Source organism: Caretta caretta, chromosome 4, assembly GCF_965140235.1.
Source record: "Caretta caretta isolate rCarCar2 chromosome 4, rCarCar1.hap1, whole genome shotgun sequence".
Classification (NCBI taxonomy): domain Eukaryota; kingdom Metazoa; phylum Chordata; order Testudines; family Cheloniidae; genus Caretta; species Caretta caretta.
Genome location: NC_134209.1, coordinates 137,844,630 through 137,860,546, shown reverse-complemented (window position 1 = coordinate 137,860,546; position 15,917 = coordinate 137,844,630). Strand labels below are relative to the sequence as shown.

Here is a 15,917-nt window from a genome sequence, read left to right as displayed (position 1 = left end):
GGATCATCTCCCGGAAGCCACCAGCCTCTGGCCGCACAAGCACTACTTTCCAGGCGCCCACAGGCCTCACTTTCTGTACAGGAGTGAAAGGTGCACACCAAGCATTCCCTGTAGCATCAAGCCCCTTATCAACTGAGCACTCACAGAATTACCAGGCCTGCGATTCGCAAGGGAACAGTACACACTAGCTTGTAAGATTAAACTCCATCACTTTGCTGAACACCACAGCACTGAGATCTATTTATAGTGAAAACAAAAATAAGTTTATCAAAGAACAGAGATTCAACTTACAGTGAGTAACAATATTAAAAACAAACGGTTACATAAAATAAAATCATAACAAGCTTTCTAGAGACTAAAAACTTTAACAAGCTACTCTTTTTGAAAGGTGCTCTCTTAATTTTGCTTAGCTTTTTCCAGCATTTTCAGCCAAGCATGTCTGAAATCCCTTTTGCAACGAAGCAAAAATTGCTGCCCTTTTAAGTCCTCAGTGAAGGATGCCAGGGGGTCTTCTCTATTCCCCAAATATAGTAAAACAAACCTCTTAAGTGCACCTCAAGATAAGGCTCTCTTCCCCTGCTGATCTTCTTCTCTTCCTGCTGATTTCTTACCGAAGTTCCGTCTTACAATCCTTCATTTACATTCATCTCAGACTGGTGATAGGAAGCCCACTGTGAATGAGACAATACTTAATTTACATGTAAACAGATGTCTAAACATCTCTGGTCTGACAGAAAACTGGGTTTTCACCTTTGCTGGTGACCAGCCCCCATACTTAGACTTTAACAACATATTTTCAGTCTACATACATAGCTCTTTACACAGTGTCTGTACATACATTTCACAATGATACTGATGACTGGTGAGACACTGGCTTGCACTTGAGGCCTCACATGACATTCTTTGGTGAAATGGAATACACATACCAGAATCAGAAGATTCCTGAACCCTTCTGCACCTCTTTGCAGTTGGCATCAGGAGGTTCTTGTGTGACACCCAAGTACTTCAAATGAGATTTTTACCCAAAAAAGGGCTGCAGAATAAGAAAAATCAAAGTCAGTGAAACAAAGACGTTACCAAAGATTATTCTAAATAAGACAGGATGTTATAACTAAAATAAAAAAGAAAGGTTAGTGATGCAGGCTGTGACTATATATGATGGTAAGGGTAATCTGACAGGAGAGACCTGTTTTTAAAAACAGTTAATTCTCTTTGCCTCTATTTGAGAAAAATGAAAATTTAAGGCAACCTCCATCAGTAAGAATGAAAGGTAAAAACAAACAGGCTTTCGACATGAGGAATGATAAAGTTCTGGTAGAAGACAGATGTACTATGCAAGCCATTTCTCAAATGCAGTTGTACCACAGCTATGTAGAACTAGATACTATTTATCCAAAAGTGTGTGTTTTAAGGCAGAAAAGGCATTATGGTTCTAGATCCCTGTGGACACTGTGGCTCTTGAATATATGTGTGCAATCCATGTAGTGTTAGAGGAGGAAGAGTGTATTAAAGCAGAGGTCAGAATTTAACTCTCGCTGAATCTGGTTTTGAATAGTGATGCCACAAAGCTATTTCCTGAAAAAGTGGAGGGAATCAGCTTAGATGGTTTGGACATGAGTCAAGAAGCTTGGAAGAATGTATAGGAAACAAAGTGCTAAATGAAGAAGAGAAGGGTTGGAAGAACCAAAACTAGATGGAGGTCATACTAAAGAATGTGATTAGCTGCAGTTTGAGGAACTGCTTCAAGACAGACTGGAATGCAGAAGAACTCAAAGAGCTGACCCCATACAGATGATGAAAAAAATGGGGGGGTAGTGGTGAAATGTACAGTCAAGGTTGTGATATTCCCCAGCCTGAAAAGATTTTTTCCCCCAAATTGGGAGATAAAAACAAAAGCTGATATCCTGGATCAACACTGAGCAAGCTGGAGTGGTCTTCTAAAAATTGAAAAAAATATATACATATAGCTTGTGCTCTGGGTAGAATGCTTCTATAATTTTGGTGCAACTAACTAGAACACAAAATCCTTCAATGAAAAGGGATTTGGGGTGGAAATCAGGACCTTTAATTTTAAATGCTAGAAGAGAAAAGGAACTCAGGATTAGGTTTCATCAAGCCATACCTCAGCCTCTTTTTCCTCTTCTGGGCTCAAGATATGGTCTTTGTATTTCAAATTAGTTAAGTTGGCTAAGTAATGGGAAGGTCCCATAGTTTCAATTTGTGCTTGTGTGGTTCTAATTAACAAATTGGAACACCACAGATTTTCTTTGCCACGTCGACAGTGGTGTTACCAATTTGTAATCTGTCAAGATAAAAAAAGCCATATGAGAAGATTTTGGGTAAGTTTAATACTTATGTTTTTGATCCAAGTCCTTCTTGTGAACAGAAGAAATATCAATAAGCTTCTTGTAACTATATATTAATGAGAGAGAGAGAGAGAGAGAGAGAGAGTGTGAATCTTCTTGCAAGCTTCTCCAAGGGCAATTGGGGAATCAATACTTTTTTCAGTCAACCAACCACGAGGCTGATAGCAGTTGCAGAGGCATTTTTGAACTTCCACAATAGGCTTTAGGATTCTGTTTCATATTACTTCTTTCCCAGTGAGGTTTTAATAGCATGCTCAGCATCCATACTTCAGAAGTTTAGGATGACTTCACCTGAGAATCTGTGTCATACTGTTCTCTGGATTCTTATAAGGGACCTTCAGTAGTTTGGATATAATATTCTGCACTTTTCTTTCAGTGTAGAATCACTAGCGTTAAGTTGGGGCACCTTTTCCCCCATAGGGATGCTTGCAGATATTTCAGTCATTCCTCAAATTTAAACCCTCTTCCCCCCCCCCACAAAAAACCCACTTTGCTTTAATTTCAATTTTTTGGTTCTCCCTTTAATTTTCTTCCATTTCTTCATTTGCAACACCTAGCAGTCGACCTGAGAGTTTAAAATCCATCTGTAGGGGTATATCCAGGACAAAATGCTTCAGTCTTTTCTTTAAATTGCCCATTCTGTGCAATGTTTCACATAACGTTAGCGTAAAAGAGGTTACAACTTTCTTTACAAGTTGAAGTTTTTGCCTTTCAAGTTTTTTTAAATGGCAAAATTGCTGATTGACATTTGCTATTTTTGGGTGTTAGAAAAGAGAGCACTCAGGAATAAAGTAAATGTTGAAGAGAAACAGGAAGGCATCAAAAAGGGACTTAAATTATCATTCTGGCTACATTTTGAAAATGTCTCATTTGCACGATCAGACTCACCAATGTTCTGTTCTTCCACTTTGTCTATTAAAGTTTCATTCAATGGCATATTTAATCTTTAAGAACGAAAAGAAACCAATTTTCTGCACTTACTGAGATGAGCATGTCTCTTTTCAATCTTGTTACTTAACAACTCCTGACAATGTTTACAATTTTTCTTTAGATAAATTATCTATTTTCATTACTTCAGTACATTCAGTCACTTGTTTCCTACCACTTCAACTTTTGGCAAGTTGAGTCACATGAATTCATACCCTAGTGCTCGGCAATCAGTAAATGCTATTCACAAGTTTGCAGTATCAATAAGCAGTTTTCACATTTACTAGTTAGAATGAGAAACAATCACCTAGTGAATTAAACCCTGTGAAGACAAACATAAGATGAACTATTAAGTTTTATACAGAACCATATTGCTGGATGCCCTTGCACACTTTCAAGAAGTATCTAGATCCCAGCAAACCAATCCTTGAATAATACACAATTTCACCTGCTCACCTCTTCAGCACTCAACACTGGAATCTGCCTAACAGACAAACCCTCTCTCCAATCACTGGCTTCACCCACTCTTCTTCTATAGGCTTCTAGACAGTTTTATAATTTTTATGGTCTCCTAAAAAGGCATAATTCATTACTTCCATAGTAATATTTTAGAATGTTCTTTCAGAAACTAAAATTGTGTTTCTAATATTAAAAAAAAACCACTTTCAAATATACCATATTCATGTAAATACTTCCAAGTGACATAAAAGTTCAAAAATGAAACTCCCATTTAATTGTTCCCCTCCCATTTACAAAATATTAAAATGCAAACAAACAAAAACCACCACAAGCCAACACCACCACATTTGTTTTTTTACAATCCTGTAGGAAGTTTTAAGTGCCATTGTAATTGTTTTTTACAAGTCCAAACATAACAAGCTTATAATCCTTGCAATAACAGAATAGTAAAAGAATAGAATATCAAGCCCAGGACTTTTTATATTTTACTTTATAAGAAAAAGCTCTGTTCTAGTAAGCACTTAAACTGAATTCAAACTTATTTATGAGGGAGACAGATTTTAGTTGTAGAAAAGAAAAACAATTAATACATTTGAGATTTAAGTATTTGGTTCTGTAGTTTCCCTGTAGCCATTTCCATACTCGGGATAAAAACCTGGTAGGAGTCAAATTCATGAGTAATCCCAGTACTACCTTCTCTGTAAGGAGGCTTACAACATGCAAAGACATTTTAGAAAAAAAACTCAGTCCAAAATGATTCTCTGTTCCAGCTCCCTTAAAATATTTGGCGCAGGGCACCGGCAAGACAACATAAGCTGTAATTTAAGACTCACTAAGCCCTGGTCTACACTAGGACCTTAGGTCGAATTTAGCAGCGTTAAATCGATGTAAACCTGCACCCGTCCACACAATGAAGCCCTTTATTTCGACTTAAAGGGCTCTTAAAATCGATTTCCTTACTCCACCCCTGACAAGGGGATTAGCGCTGAAATCGACGTTGCCGGCTCGAATTTGGGGTACTGTGGATGCAATTAAACAGTATTGGCCTCCGGGAGCTATCCCAGAGTGCTCCATTATGACCGCTCTGGACAGCACTCTCAACTCAGATGCACTGGCCAGGTAGACAGGAAAAGAACCGCGAACTTTTGAATCTCATTTCCTGTTTGGCCAGCGTGGCAAGCTGCAGGTGACCATGCAGAGCTCATCAGCACAGGTGACCATGATGGAGTCCCAGAATCGCAAAAGAGCTCCAGCATGGACCGAACGGGAGGTACGGGATCTGATCGCTGTTTGGGGAGAGGAATCCGTGCTATCAGAACTCCGTTCCAGTTTTCGAAATGCCAAAACCTTTCTGAAAATCTCCCAGGGCATGAAGGACAGAGGCCATAACAGGGACCCGAAGCAGTGCCGCGTGAAACTGAAGGAGCTGAGGCAAGCCTACCAGAAAACCAGAGAGGCGAACAGCCGCTCTGGGTCAGAGCCCCAAACATGCCGCTTCTATGATGAGCTGCATGCCATTTTAGGGGGTTCAGCCACCACTACCCCAGCCGTGTTGTTTGACTCCTTCAATGGAGATGGAGGCAATACGGAAGCAGGTTTTGGGGACGAAGAAGATGATGATGAGGAGGAGGTTGCAGATAGCTCACAGCAAGCAAGCGGAGAAACCGGTTTTCCCGACCGCCAGGAACTGTTTCTCACCCTAGACCTGGAGCCAGTACCCCCCGAACCCACCCAAGGCTGCCTCCTGGACCCAGCAGGCGGAGAAGGGACCTCTGGTGAGTGTACCTTTTAAAATACTATACATGGTTTAAAAGCAAGCATGTGAAAGGATTACTTTGCCCTGGCATTTGCGGTTCTCCTAGATGTAGTCCTAAAGCCTTTGCAAAAGGTTTCTGGGGAGGGCAGCCTTATTGCGTCCTTTATGGTAGGACACTTTACCACTCCAGGCCAGTAACACGTACTCGGGAATCATTGTAGAACAAAGCATTGCAGTGTATGTTTGCTGGCATTCAAACAACACCCGTTCTTTATCTCTCTGTGTTATCCTCAGGAGAGTGAGATATAATTCATGGTCACCTGGTTGAAATAGAGTGCTTTTCTTCAGGGGACACTCAGAGGAGCCCATTCCTGCTGGGCTGTTTGCCTGTGGCTAAACAGAACTGTTCCCCGCTGTTAGCCACAGGGAGGGGAGAAGGTTGAGGGGGTAGTCACGCGGTGGGAGGAGGCAAAATGCGACCTTGTAACGAAAGCACATGTGCTATGTATGTAATGTTAACAGCAAGGTTTACCCTGAAAGAGTGTAGCCACTGTTTTATAAAATGTGTCTTTTTAAATACCGCTGTCCCTTTTTTTTTCTCCACCAGCTGCATGTGTTTCAATGATCACAGGATCTTCTCCTTCCCAGAGGCTAGTGAAGCTTAGAAAGAAAAAAAAACGCCCTCGCGATGAAATGTTCTCCGAGCTCATGCTGTCCTCCCACACTGACAGAGCACAGACGAATGCGTGGAGGCAAATAATGTCAGAGTGCAGGAAAGCACAAAATGACCAGGAGGAGAGGTGGCGGGCTGAAGAGAGTAAGTGGCGGGCTGAAGAGAGGGCTGAAGCTCAAATGTGGCGGCAGCATGATGAGAGGAGGCAGGATTCAATGCTGAGGCTGCTGCAGGACCAAACCAGTATGCTCCAGTGTATGGTTGAGCTGCAGCAAAGGCAGCTGGAGCACAGACTGCCACTGCAGCCCCTCTGTAACCAACCGCCCTCCTCCCCAAGTTCCATAGCCTCCACACCCAGACGCCCAAGAACGCGGTGGGGAGGCCTCCGGCCAACCAGCCACTCCACCACAGAGGATTGCCCAAAAAAAAGAAGGCAGTCATTCAATAAATTTTAAAGTTGTAAACTTTTAAAGTGCTGTGCTTAAAGTGCTGTGTGGCATTTTCCTTCCCTCCTCCACCACCCCTCCTGGGCTACCTTGGTAGTCATCCCCCTATTTGTGTGATGAATGAATAAAGAATGCATGAATGTGAAGCAACAATGACTTTATTGCCTCTGCAAGCGGTGATTGAAGGGAGGAGGGGCGGGTGGTTAGCTTACAGGGAAGTAGAGTGAACCAAGGGGCGGGGGGTTTCATCAAGGAGAAACAAACAGAACTTTCACACCGTAGCCTGGCCAGTCACGAAACTGGTTTTCAAAGCTTCTCTGATGCGTACCGCGCCCTCCTGTGCTCTTCTAACCGCCCTGGTGTCTGGCTGCGCGTAACCAGCAGCCAGGCGATTTGCCTCAACCTCCCACCCTGCCATAAACATCTCCCCCTTACTCTCACAGATATTGTGGAGCACACAGCAAGCAGTAATAACAGTGGGAATATTGGTTTTGCTGAGGTCTAAGCGAGTCAGTAAACTGCGCCAGCGCGCCTTTAAACGTCCAAATGCACATTCTACCACCATTCTGCACTTGCTCAGCCTGTAGTTGAACAGCTCCTGACTACTGTCCAGGCTGCCTGTGTATGGCTTCATGAGCCATGGCATTAAGGGGTAGGCTGGGTCCCCAAGGATACATATAGGCATTTCAACATCCCCAACAGTTATTTTCTGGTCTGGGAATAAAGTCCCTTCCTGCAGCTTTTGAAACAGACCAGAGTTCCTGAAGATGCGAGCATCATGCACCTTTCCCGGCCATCCCACGTTGATGTTGGTGAAACGTCCCTTGTGATCCACCAGAGCTTGCAGCACTATCGAAAAGTACCCCTTGCGGTCTATGTACTCGCCGGCTTGGTGCTCCGGTGCCAAGATAGGGATATGGGTTCCGTCTATAGCCCCACCACAGTTAGGGAATCCCATTGCAGCAAAGCCATCCACTATGACCTGCACATTTCCCAGGGTCACTACCCTTGATATCAGCAGATCTTTGATTGCGTGGGCTACTTGCATCACAGCAGCCCCCACAGTAGATTTGCCCACTCCAAATTGATTCCCAACTGACCGGTAGCTGTCTGGCGTTGCAAGCTTCCACAGGGCTATCGCCACTCGCTTCTCAACTGTGAGGGCTGCTCTCATCTTGGTATTCATGTGCCTCAGGGCAGGGGAAAGCAAGTCACAAAGTTCCATGAAAGTGCCCTTACGCATGCGAAAGTTTCGCAGCCACTGGGAATCGTCCCAGACCTGCAACACTATGCGGTCCCACCAGTCTGTGCTTGTTTCCCGAGCCCAGAATCGGCTTTCCACAGCATGAACCTGCCCCATTAGCACTATGATGCATGCATTGGCAGGGCCCATGCTTTCAGAGAAATCTGTGTCCATGTCCTGATCACTCACGTGACCGCGCTGACGTCGCCTCCTCGCCCGGTATCGCTTTGCCAGGTTCTGGTGCTGCATATACTGCTGGATAATTTGCGTGTGGTGTTTAATGTGCTCCTAATTGCCAAAGTGAGCTGAGCGGCCTCCATGCTTGCCTTGGTATGGCGTCCGCACAGAAAAAAGGCGCGGAACGATTGTCTGCCGTTGCTCTGACGGAGGGAGGGGCGACTGACGACACGGCTTACAGGGTTGGCTTCAGGGAGCTAAAATCAACAAAGGGGGTGTCTTTACATCAAGGAGTATTTCAGGCAGGACTTCACGGAGGGTTCCAATAAGAAATGGTGCACCTAAGTTATCGTTCTTATTGGAACAAGGAGGTTAGCCTGGCCTCTGATTGATACATGGCTAGATTTACCTCGCTGCACCTTCTCTGTGAGTGACTGCAGTGTGACCTAGAGGAATGAGTCCCCTAGACAGGGGAGGAGGCAAATGAGTACAAAACAAATCTGGTCTATTTCTTGTTTTGACCCACTCCATCTATCTTTTACATCTTTGGCTGGCAGCAGACAGTGCAGAAGGACTGCATGCCATCCACATCTCATGGCTGCTCGGCAGAAGATGGTACAGTACGACTGCTAGCCATCCTCATCTCTTGCCTGCCTGGCAGAAGATGGTACAATACGACTACTAGCAATCCTCATCTCTTGCCTGCCTGGCAGAAGATGGTACAGTACGACTGCTAGCAGTCCGTATTGCCTGCCCGCTCACCATAAGACGGTTCAATAGGACTGACTGCAGGACTAAAGAGAATGACCTGGTCAAGTCACTCCAAATTTAGTCCCTGCGCCCATGTCTGCCCAGGCGCTCCCAGCCGACGTGGCCAGGAGCACCTCGGACATGACGATGACGGCTACCAGTCGTACTGTACCGTCTGCTGCCACAAGGCAAGGGGTTGCTGCTACTGTGTAGCAATGCCGTACCACGTCTGCCAGCACCCAGGAGACATAGGGTGACGGTTACCTGAGCGGGCTCCATGCTTGCCGTGGTATGGCGTCTGCACAGGTAACTCAGGAAAAAAGGCGCGAAACGATTGACTGCCCTTGCTTTCATGGAGGGAGGGAGGGAACGGGGGGCCTGACTATATGTACCCAGAACCACCCGTGACAATGTTTTAGCCCCATCAGGCATTGGGATCTCAACCCAGAATTCCAATGGGCAGCGGAGACTGCGGGAACTGTGGGATAGCTACCCACAGTGCAATGCTCTGGAAGTCGACTCTAGCCTCGGTACTGTGGAAGCGCTCCGCCGAGTTAATGCACTTAATGCACTTAGAGCATTTTCTGTGGGGACACACACACTCGAATATATAAAACCGATTTCTAAAAAACCGACTTCTATAAATTCGACCTTATTCCGTAGTGTAGACGTACCCTAAGTAACTGTTTATGCAGGTGTCTTTATACACTGTACCAAGTTTCAATTCCAACACAAGAATGGTAACAAAAAATGCTAGGGAAGGGAAAACAATGAGATTTTCCTACTTGTAATTTTATTTTGTTTGAAGTCACTTGATGTCAGTGTGGACCAATGTGCTGTCCGGCATCCCCTTGATTCATCTATCTGCCTGGTCACCAACAGTCACAACTCTTCCTGCAAAGTAGCACTTAGTGGTTGCTGTGTAAGACTGTCTCCAGTCAACTTCAGACATTACTAAATATATTAATTTGTTAATGAACACTGCAATCTTTGCAAATGCTAAACTGAACTATTTTCTGGTCCAAGTTGGAGAGCAATTCAGACTTGTGTACGGTATCAGAGTCCAATCCCAGCAAGGACCAATGTGAATACCTACTCTCACCTTCTGTAAAACACAAGCCATAGAACTTCCGCAAAATAATTCATACGGCAGATCTTTTAGAAAAAACACCCAATCTTGATTTAAAAATTGCCAGTGATTGAGAATCCATCACAACCCTTGGTAAATTGTTCCAGTGGTCAATTATTCTCACTGTTAAAAAATTATGCCTTATTTCCAGTCTGAATTTGGCTAACTTCAACTTCCAGCTATTGGATCATGTTATATCTTCTTCTGCTAGACTAAAGATCCCATTATCAAATATTTGTTCCCCCATGTAGGTACTTAAAGGCTGTAATCAAGCCATCCCTTGGGCTTCTCTTTGTTAAGCTAAATAGATTGAGCTTCTTGACTCTCTCTCTCTCTCTCTCTCTCTCTCTCTCTACAAGGCAAGTTTTCTAACCCTTTAATCATTCTCATGGCTCTGTTCTGAACACTCTCGAATTTATCAATATCCTTCTTGAATATTGCACACCAGAACTGGACACAAAATTCCAGAAGCAGTCACACTAGTGTATAGATATGCAAGCACCCCCTTGGCTTGAAATGGTTTCCATCATATACAGGGTTTACAGTTTTGTTCAGTGGCTTTCAGCACTCTTCCCCCACCCCGCCCACTATAAAAAAAAAAGTGTTCCAGCACCACTGCATTAGTGCCAAATACAGAGATAAAATAACCTGTCTACTCCTACTGAAGATCCCCCTGGTTATCTATCAAAGGATTGCATTTGTCCCTTTTGGCCACAGCATCTTATTGGGAGCTCATGTTCAGCAGACTATCCACACAGGCCCCCAGATCTTTTTCAAAGTCACTGTTTCCCATGGTAGAGTTCCCCCATTCTGTAAGTATGGCCTACATTCTTTGTTCCTGGATGCGTACATTTAGCCATATTAAAAAAAAACACATTGTTTGTTTGTGTCCAGCTTACCAACCTATCCAGATTGCTCTGTATCTGTGACAGACTTCATTATTTACCACTCCCCCAATTTTTGTGTCATCTGCAAACTTTATCAGTGATTATTTTATGTTGTCTTTCAGGTCATTGATAAAAAATGTTAAATAGCCCAGGGCCAGCCACCTATCCTTGCAGGACCCTATTAGAAGCACACCCGCTCAATGATGATTCCCCATTTACAATTACATTTTGAGACCTAGAAATTAGCAAACTTTTAATCCATTTAATGTGGACTACGTTAATTTTATATTGTTCTAGTTTTTTTTAATCAAAACGTTATCTTATAAAAATCTACATATTACAACAATATTACCTTTATCAACAAAACTTGTAATCTCATCAAAAAAGGTATCAGGTTAGTTTGACAGGATCTATTGTCCATAAATACTTGATTAATAAAGAATAAAAAAAGTAAAATTATTGGCATTAATCAAATCCCCTATCAGCCATAGCAACCAACTCTTGCCTTGCATCCTCTGGCAATCTGTCCTTAAAGTTTAAGATATTGTCCCAGAGGTTAAAATCATAGCATTCCAGAAATGCCTGGTGGTTGAGTCTGAGCTGCTGCCCAGCTGTTGAATAAAGTTTCTGTCAAAGAGATCAAGCTTCTTTTCATCTATTGCTTTTGGATAGGTGCCTGCTGACACTGGCATTCTCTATCATTGTCAGCTCATAACACCAACAACCCCAGAGAAGAGTGCATGTAAAAATGTTCAAACCCCTGAGAGGGAACGTAATATCTGCACTCAGACCTTTTTGCTTTGGGAAGAAGTGAAGAGGAAGTTTGCCACAGCACCTTGGTGGGCTCAAGGATAGCATCATTAATTGGGAGCACCACTCCAACAAAAGCTAAAAATGACAGTCTCTTGAACCGCGTCCACCCACATATCCAAGGTGGAAGCCACCCTCTTTAAAAGGTCCTGAAGGCTTTATAATCATCAGGCAGAGGTGAGGAATTCTCTGACAGCACTTCCTCATCTGGTGGTGAAGAGGAGGAAACCAAAGCTGAATGCAAAGGAGCCTCCTCCAATTCCTCTATGGGAAAATTCCCCAGACCACTTTCCTCTTGCTTGGTATCAAGCCCAGTACCAGGAGTAGTTGCCTGCTTCACTTGCTAGAGTGGGTCTTGATGGCTATTGGATGAATTAGAGTGAGCAGGGTGCAGAGATGACCTTGAAGCTGAGATTAATCCCTAAGTGTTTCAAAACATCATGAAGGCCCTGGTGCCCAATTTCTTTCACGCCATGGATCTCTACTGGCTGAGCAAGATGGAGCCTCTAGTGGGTGGAGGGAATGGTGAGGTACATGATGTGACTGACACATATGCGAGCTGACCCCTGAGTCAGAAGATTAATCAGTTTCCTCCGACCAATGGGGAGGCTGTTCCTGTTGGTGCCAGGTATCGATGTTGGGAGCCCAGAGAAGACAGCACTGGAGAGATAGTCATAGCTTTCTGTCTGGAAGGCACTATATTCTGCTGAGACAAAGAAAACAGCATTGTACAATGAGACCCTTGAGTGTCCAGAGGTGTCCATAATGCCTGGAGGTGATCACAGTGCTGTGTGCTGGGATGAAGCAATTGACAAGGTTTTAGTAACAGCTGACAGTACTGGGGCAAGAGGACTCTTGGACTGCCAACAAAACTGGTACAGAGACATTCAGCAGATCCATCGCCGCAACATATATTGGAGGAGTTGATGGCACTGGGACAGTCTTTTGCTGCTGAGACAAGGGGGACAGCACTGCTGAACTAGATGGTGCCACTTTGGCTTCACGGAGACCAGCCCCTTGTACCAGATCCAGCATTGATGGTCATGTCTGAGATGATGACCACCTTGGGGAGTGCCTCTGCCTCAAGTACACTCCTCTTTTTCTCAGCATGTTTGATGGAATTTGGTGCCAGGAACCTCCCTGTCCTGGATACTGAGGCTTTCAAAGCCAGATACTGGTGCCTCTTCCTCAGGATGCAGCCAAAACAGGGGGAGCGCTCCTCATGGAAGTGGATGTGCTCAATACCCACTCCAAAGGGAGGCTCCAAGGGTATGTACAGAGCTGCCTCCATCAGAAGAAATTTATGTCTGGCTTCCCTGTCTTTTTTTGGTCCTTGGATCTATATTCCTACAAATTTAGCACAGATTCCTAATGTGAGTCTCCCTGAGACACTTCAGGCAACGGAGCATGGGTCACTCAATGGCTTTGTTTTGCAGGAATGGCAGGGCTTGAAACCTGGTGACTGAGGCAAGCCCCAACAATGGTATAGTACCCAATAATGGAAACTGAAGTATATATAAAAACAAAACAAAAAAAAATGCAAAAAATCTGCCCCCCCCCGACTTATTACGTAAGTAATATGCTGCGTAACGCTAAAACAGACTCAAAGAAAATGAGTACCAACTAAATACAAATAGAGTGTGGAAAACTTGTGATAGCAAGATAATACGCTCCAACTACTGTCTCAGGTAGTAAGAAGGAACTGAGGGTGGTTGGGGGCGTCTCGGCCTTTTATACCATCGCACAACAGCGCAAGACCACAGAGGGTGCAAGTGCTGTCCTGACGGGTACCACTGAGGGAAATCTCCCCCACAACAGTGCACTGTGAGCACACATGATCATTCGAAGAAAAATGGTGTATGATGCTGAAGCAAGACACAGCTAACCCAGAATTATTTAAATTACATAATACTGTAGGTTTGATATCCAGCTGGCTTTGAAAATTACTAGTGAAATATAAAAACCAAATAAATCTAAAACAGAAAAAGCACCTGTATAGTTTTAGAACAGACAATTCGACTTCATTCACATGAAAGCATGAGCTCTAGATTTAGACACCTGCTATCCAGAGGCTACAAAAGATTACGCCCTTGAGAATGGTACTGGGGAAGTACACTGCTGGGAAATCAAGTACTAGCTTCTGAGAACTTGGCTTTTCACCTGGGTGCTGCACTTAAGTAGTAGTTAGTCATCTTGTATAGTAACAATGGTTCTTTGAGATGTGGGTCCCTATGAGTGACCCACTGTAGGTGTGTCTGTGTCCCTGCGCTGCTGATCAGAAAACTTTGGTAGCAGTGTCTGTCCAGTCCATGCATGTGCTGCTCCTTGCCTGCCACGAGGCTAGCCAGCATGAGTGGGTGATCCCTCCTCAGTTCCTTCTCTACCGCAGAGTCAATTACTAGAACTTTGAAGTAGAGGGGAGGAGGGTGGGTCATCCATAGGGACACACATCTTGAAGAACCATCTTTACTGTACAAGACGAGTAACTTCAAGGAATGTCCATATGGGTACTCCACTGTAGGTAATTCCTGGGCAGTACCCATCACTGGAGACTGGAACTTCAAAGTGGAGTCTGATATGGATAATAGTACTGTGGCACTGAATTTGGCATCTGCAGCAAAATCCCCCAGGATGGCATAGTGATCTACAAAGGTGTGTGCAGATGCCCAGGTAGCTGTTCTGCATATTTCTGATCTAGAGATAACCTTGGAGAAGGCGACAGAGAGGATTTGGAGAACACTCTGGGAACCTATGAGAGGCCAAAAGGGAGTACTCTGTATCAGTAGTGGTCTTGGCCTACTATGAACCTGAGGTAACGTCTGTGGATTGGTATGATCGAAATGTGGAAGGTATGCATCTTGGAGGGTGAGGGCAGAGAACCAATCTCCTTTTTCTAATGCTGGAATGATTATTGATAACATGACCATCTTGATCTTCTGAGCCTTGGTGAATTTATTGAGTGACCTGAGGTCCAGTATGGGTCTCCAGCCCCCATTTTTCTTCAGTATCAGGAAGTAATGAGAATAGAAGCCTCTGCCCCTTAGATGTATGGGCACTGGCTCCATGGCTCCTACTCTGAGGAGATAATCTCCTGATGTAGCAGGCTCTCATGAGAAGGGTCCCTGAAGAGGGATGGGGAAAAGTGCTTGGGAACGGGAAGGGAGGAGAAATGGATGAAGTATCTATCCCGGATGATCTCCAGCACCCATTTGTTGGTTTTATCCATTCCCAGGTGCTGCAGAATGGAGAGACATGGTCTTTGAAAGGATGGGTGGGGTTTTCCATTGTGATGCAGCGGTGAGGAGAGTGTTCTAGGGGCAGCTCAACCAACCCATCAAAATTTCTCTTAGAGGTGGAGAGTTGACAGGAAATTTGCAGAGATCCCAACATCTTTTACCTGGGGAACCTGGGCTGCTTCTTCTGAGGTTCATAGGGTCTCTTTTTGAGATGAGTACTGGGTTCGAAGAGCGGCCCTTGAATCTTCTAATGTGTGAAGGGAGACATTGGTCTTATCGGCAAATAATTTTGTCCCTTCAAAAGGGAGGTCCTCCACTGTCATTTGGACCACCTTTGGGAAGCCATATAGGTGAAGCCCCAAATCCCATCTCATCACAATGGCAGCTGAGATAGAATGAGCTGCCATGTCAGCTGCATTAAGTGCAGACTGGAGAGATGTTTTAGCTACCAGCTGGCCCTCATTGACTAAAGCTTTAAATTGCTCCTTATGAGAATTGGGGAGCTGCTGAATAAGAACTAAGCTTGGCATAGTCATATTTAGGCAACAAGACTTGATAGTTCACACTCTGAACTGGAAGATGGCCAAGGAGTAAGCCTTCCTGCCAAAAAGATTCAGATACTTCCAGTCCTAATTGTAAGGGGTGGACTTAAATTGGTGTTGGCGACTGTTAGAATTAACTGTGTCCACAATGATTAAATTGAGAGCTGGGTGTGAGAATAGAAATTCTGGCACGTAATATTTCTTGTCCACCCACTTGCAAGTTGGACGGATGGATGCAGGGGTCTGCCATATCATCTTGGAGGGGTCTAGTAGAGTCTCATTAACAGGGAAGGCCGCTCTGGAAGAGGTGGAGGAATGTAGAATGTCCACCAGCTTGGGTGTGACTCAGTCGACTCTTGTAGAGGTATTTATCGTGCCTCTGCCACCCTCTGTGCCAAGTCTTGAAACAATTTAAAATAATCCACCACAGATGGCGGAAGGGCCATCACCGTCTTGTCTGGTGACAATGCCAAGAAGTGAGCTTGAGGAGTGACTTCTTCTTCAACTCCGGTTCCT

The 15,917-nt window shown here is 44.3% G+C and overlaps 2 protein-coding genes across 5 annotated transcripts in view; one reads left to right on the top strand and one right to left on the bottom strand.

Moving 5' to 3' along the window:
* CTBP1 (C-terminal binding protein 1) overlaps positions 1-15,917 on the bottom strand; it is a 418,690-nt gene that overhangs the window by 379,830 nt on the left and 22,943 nt on the right. For 2 of the 4 annotated variants that reach the window (XM_048849149.2, XM_048849141.2), the window contains exons 1-2: positions 927-1,033; positions 542-671 (exon numbers count right to left, since the gene is read on the bottom strand). The exons of the other annotated variants lie outside the window; for them this stretch is intronic. The gene's annotated coding sequence lies outside the window, so the exon portion shown is untranslated. Of the gene's footprint in view, positions 1-541; positions 672-926; positions 1,034-15,917 lie in introns of those variants that run through there. 4 annotated transcript variants of the gene reach the window in all.
* Positions 4,884-6,769, top strand: LOC125636266 (uncharacterized). Its single transcript, XM_048849162.2, has 2 exons — positions 4,884-5,527; positions 6,116-6,769. Exons 1-2 carry the CDS (start codon positions 4,945-4,947, stop codon positions 6,634-6,636), a joined length of 1,104 nt encoding a protein of 367 aa, XP_048705119.2. The 5' UTR covers positions 4,884-4,944; the 3' UTR covers positions 6,637-6,769.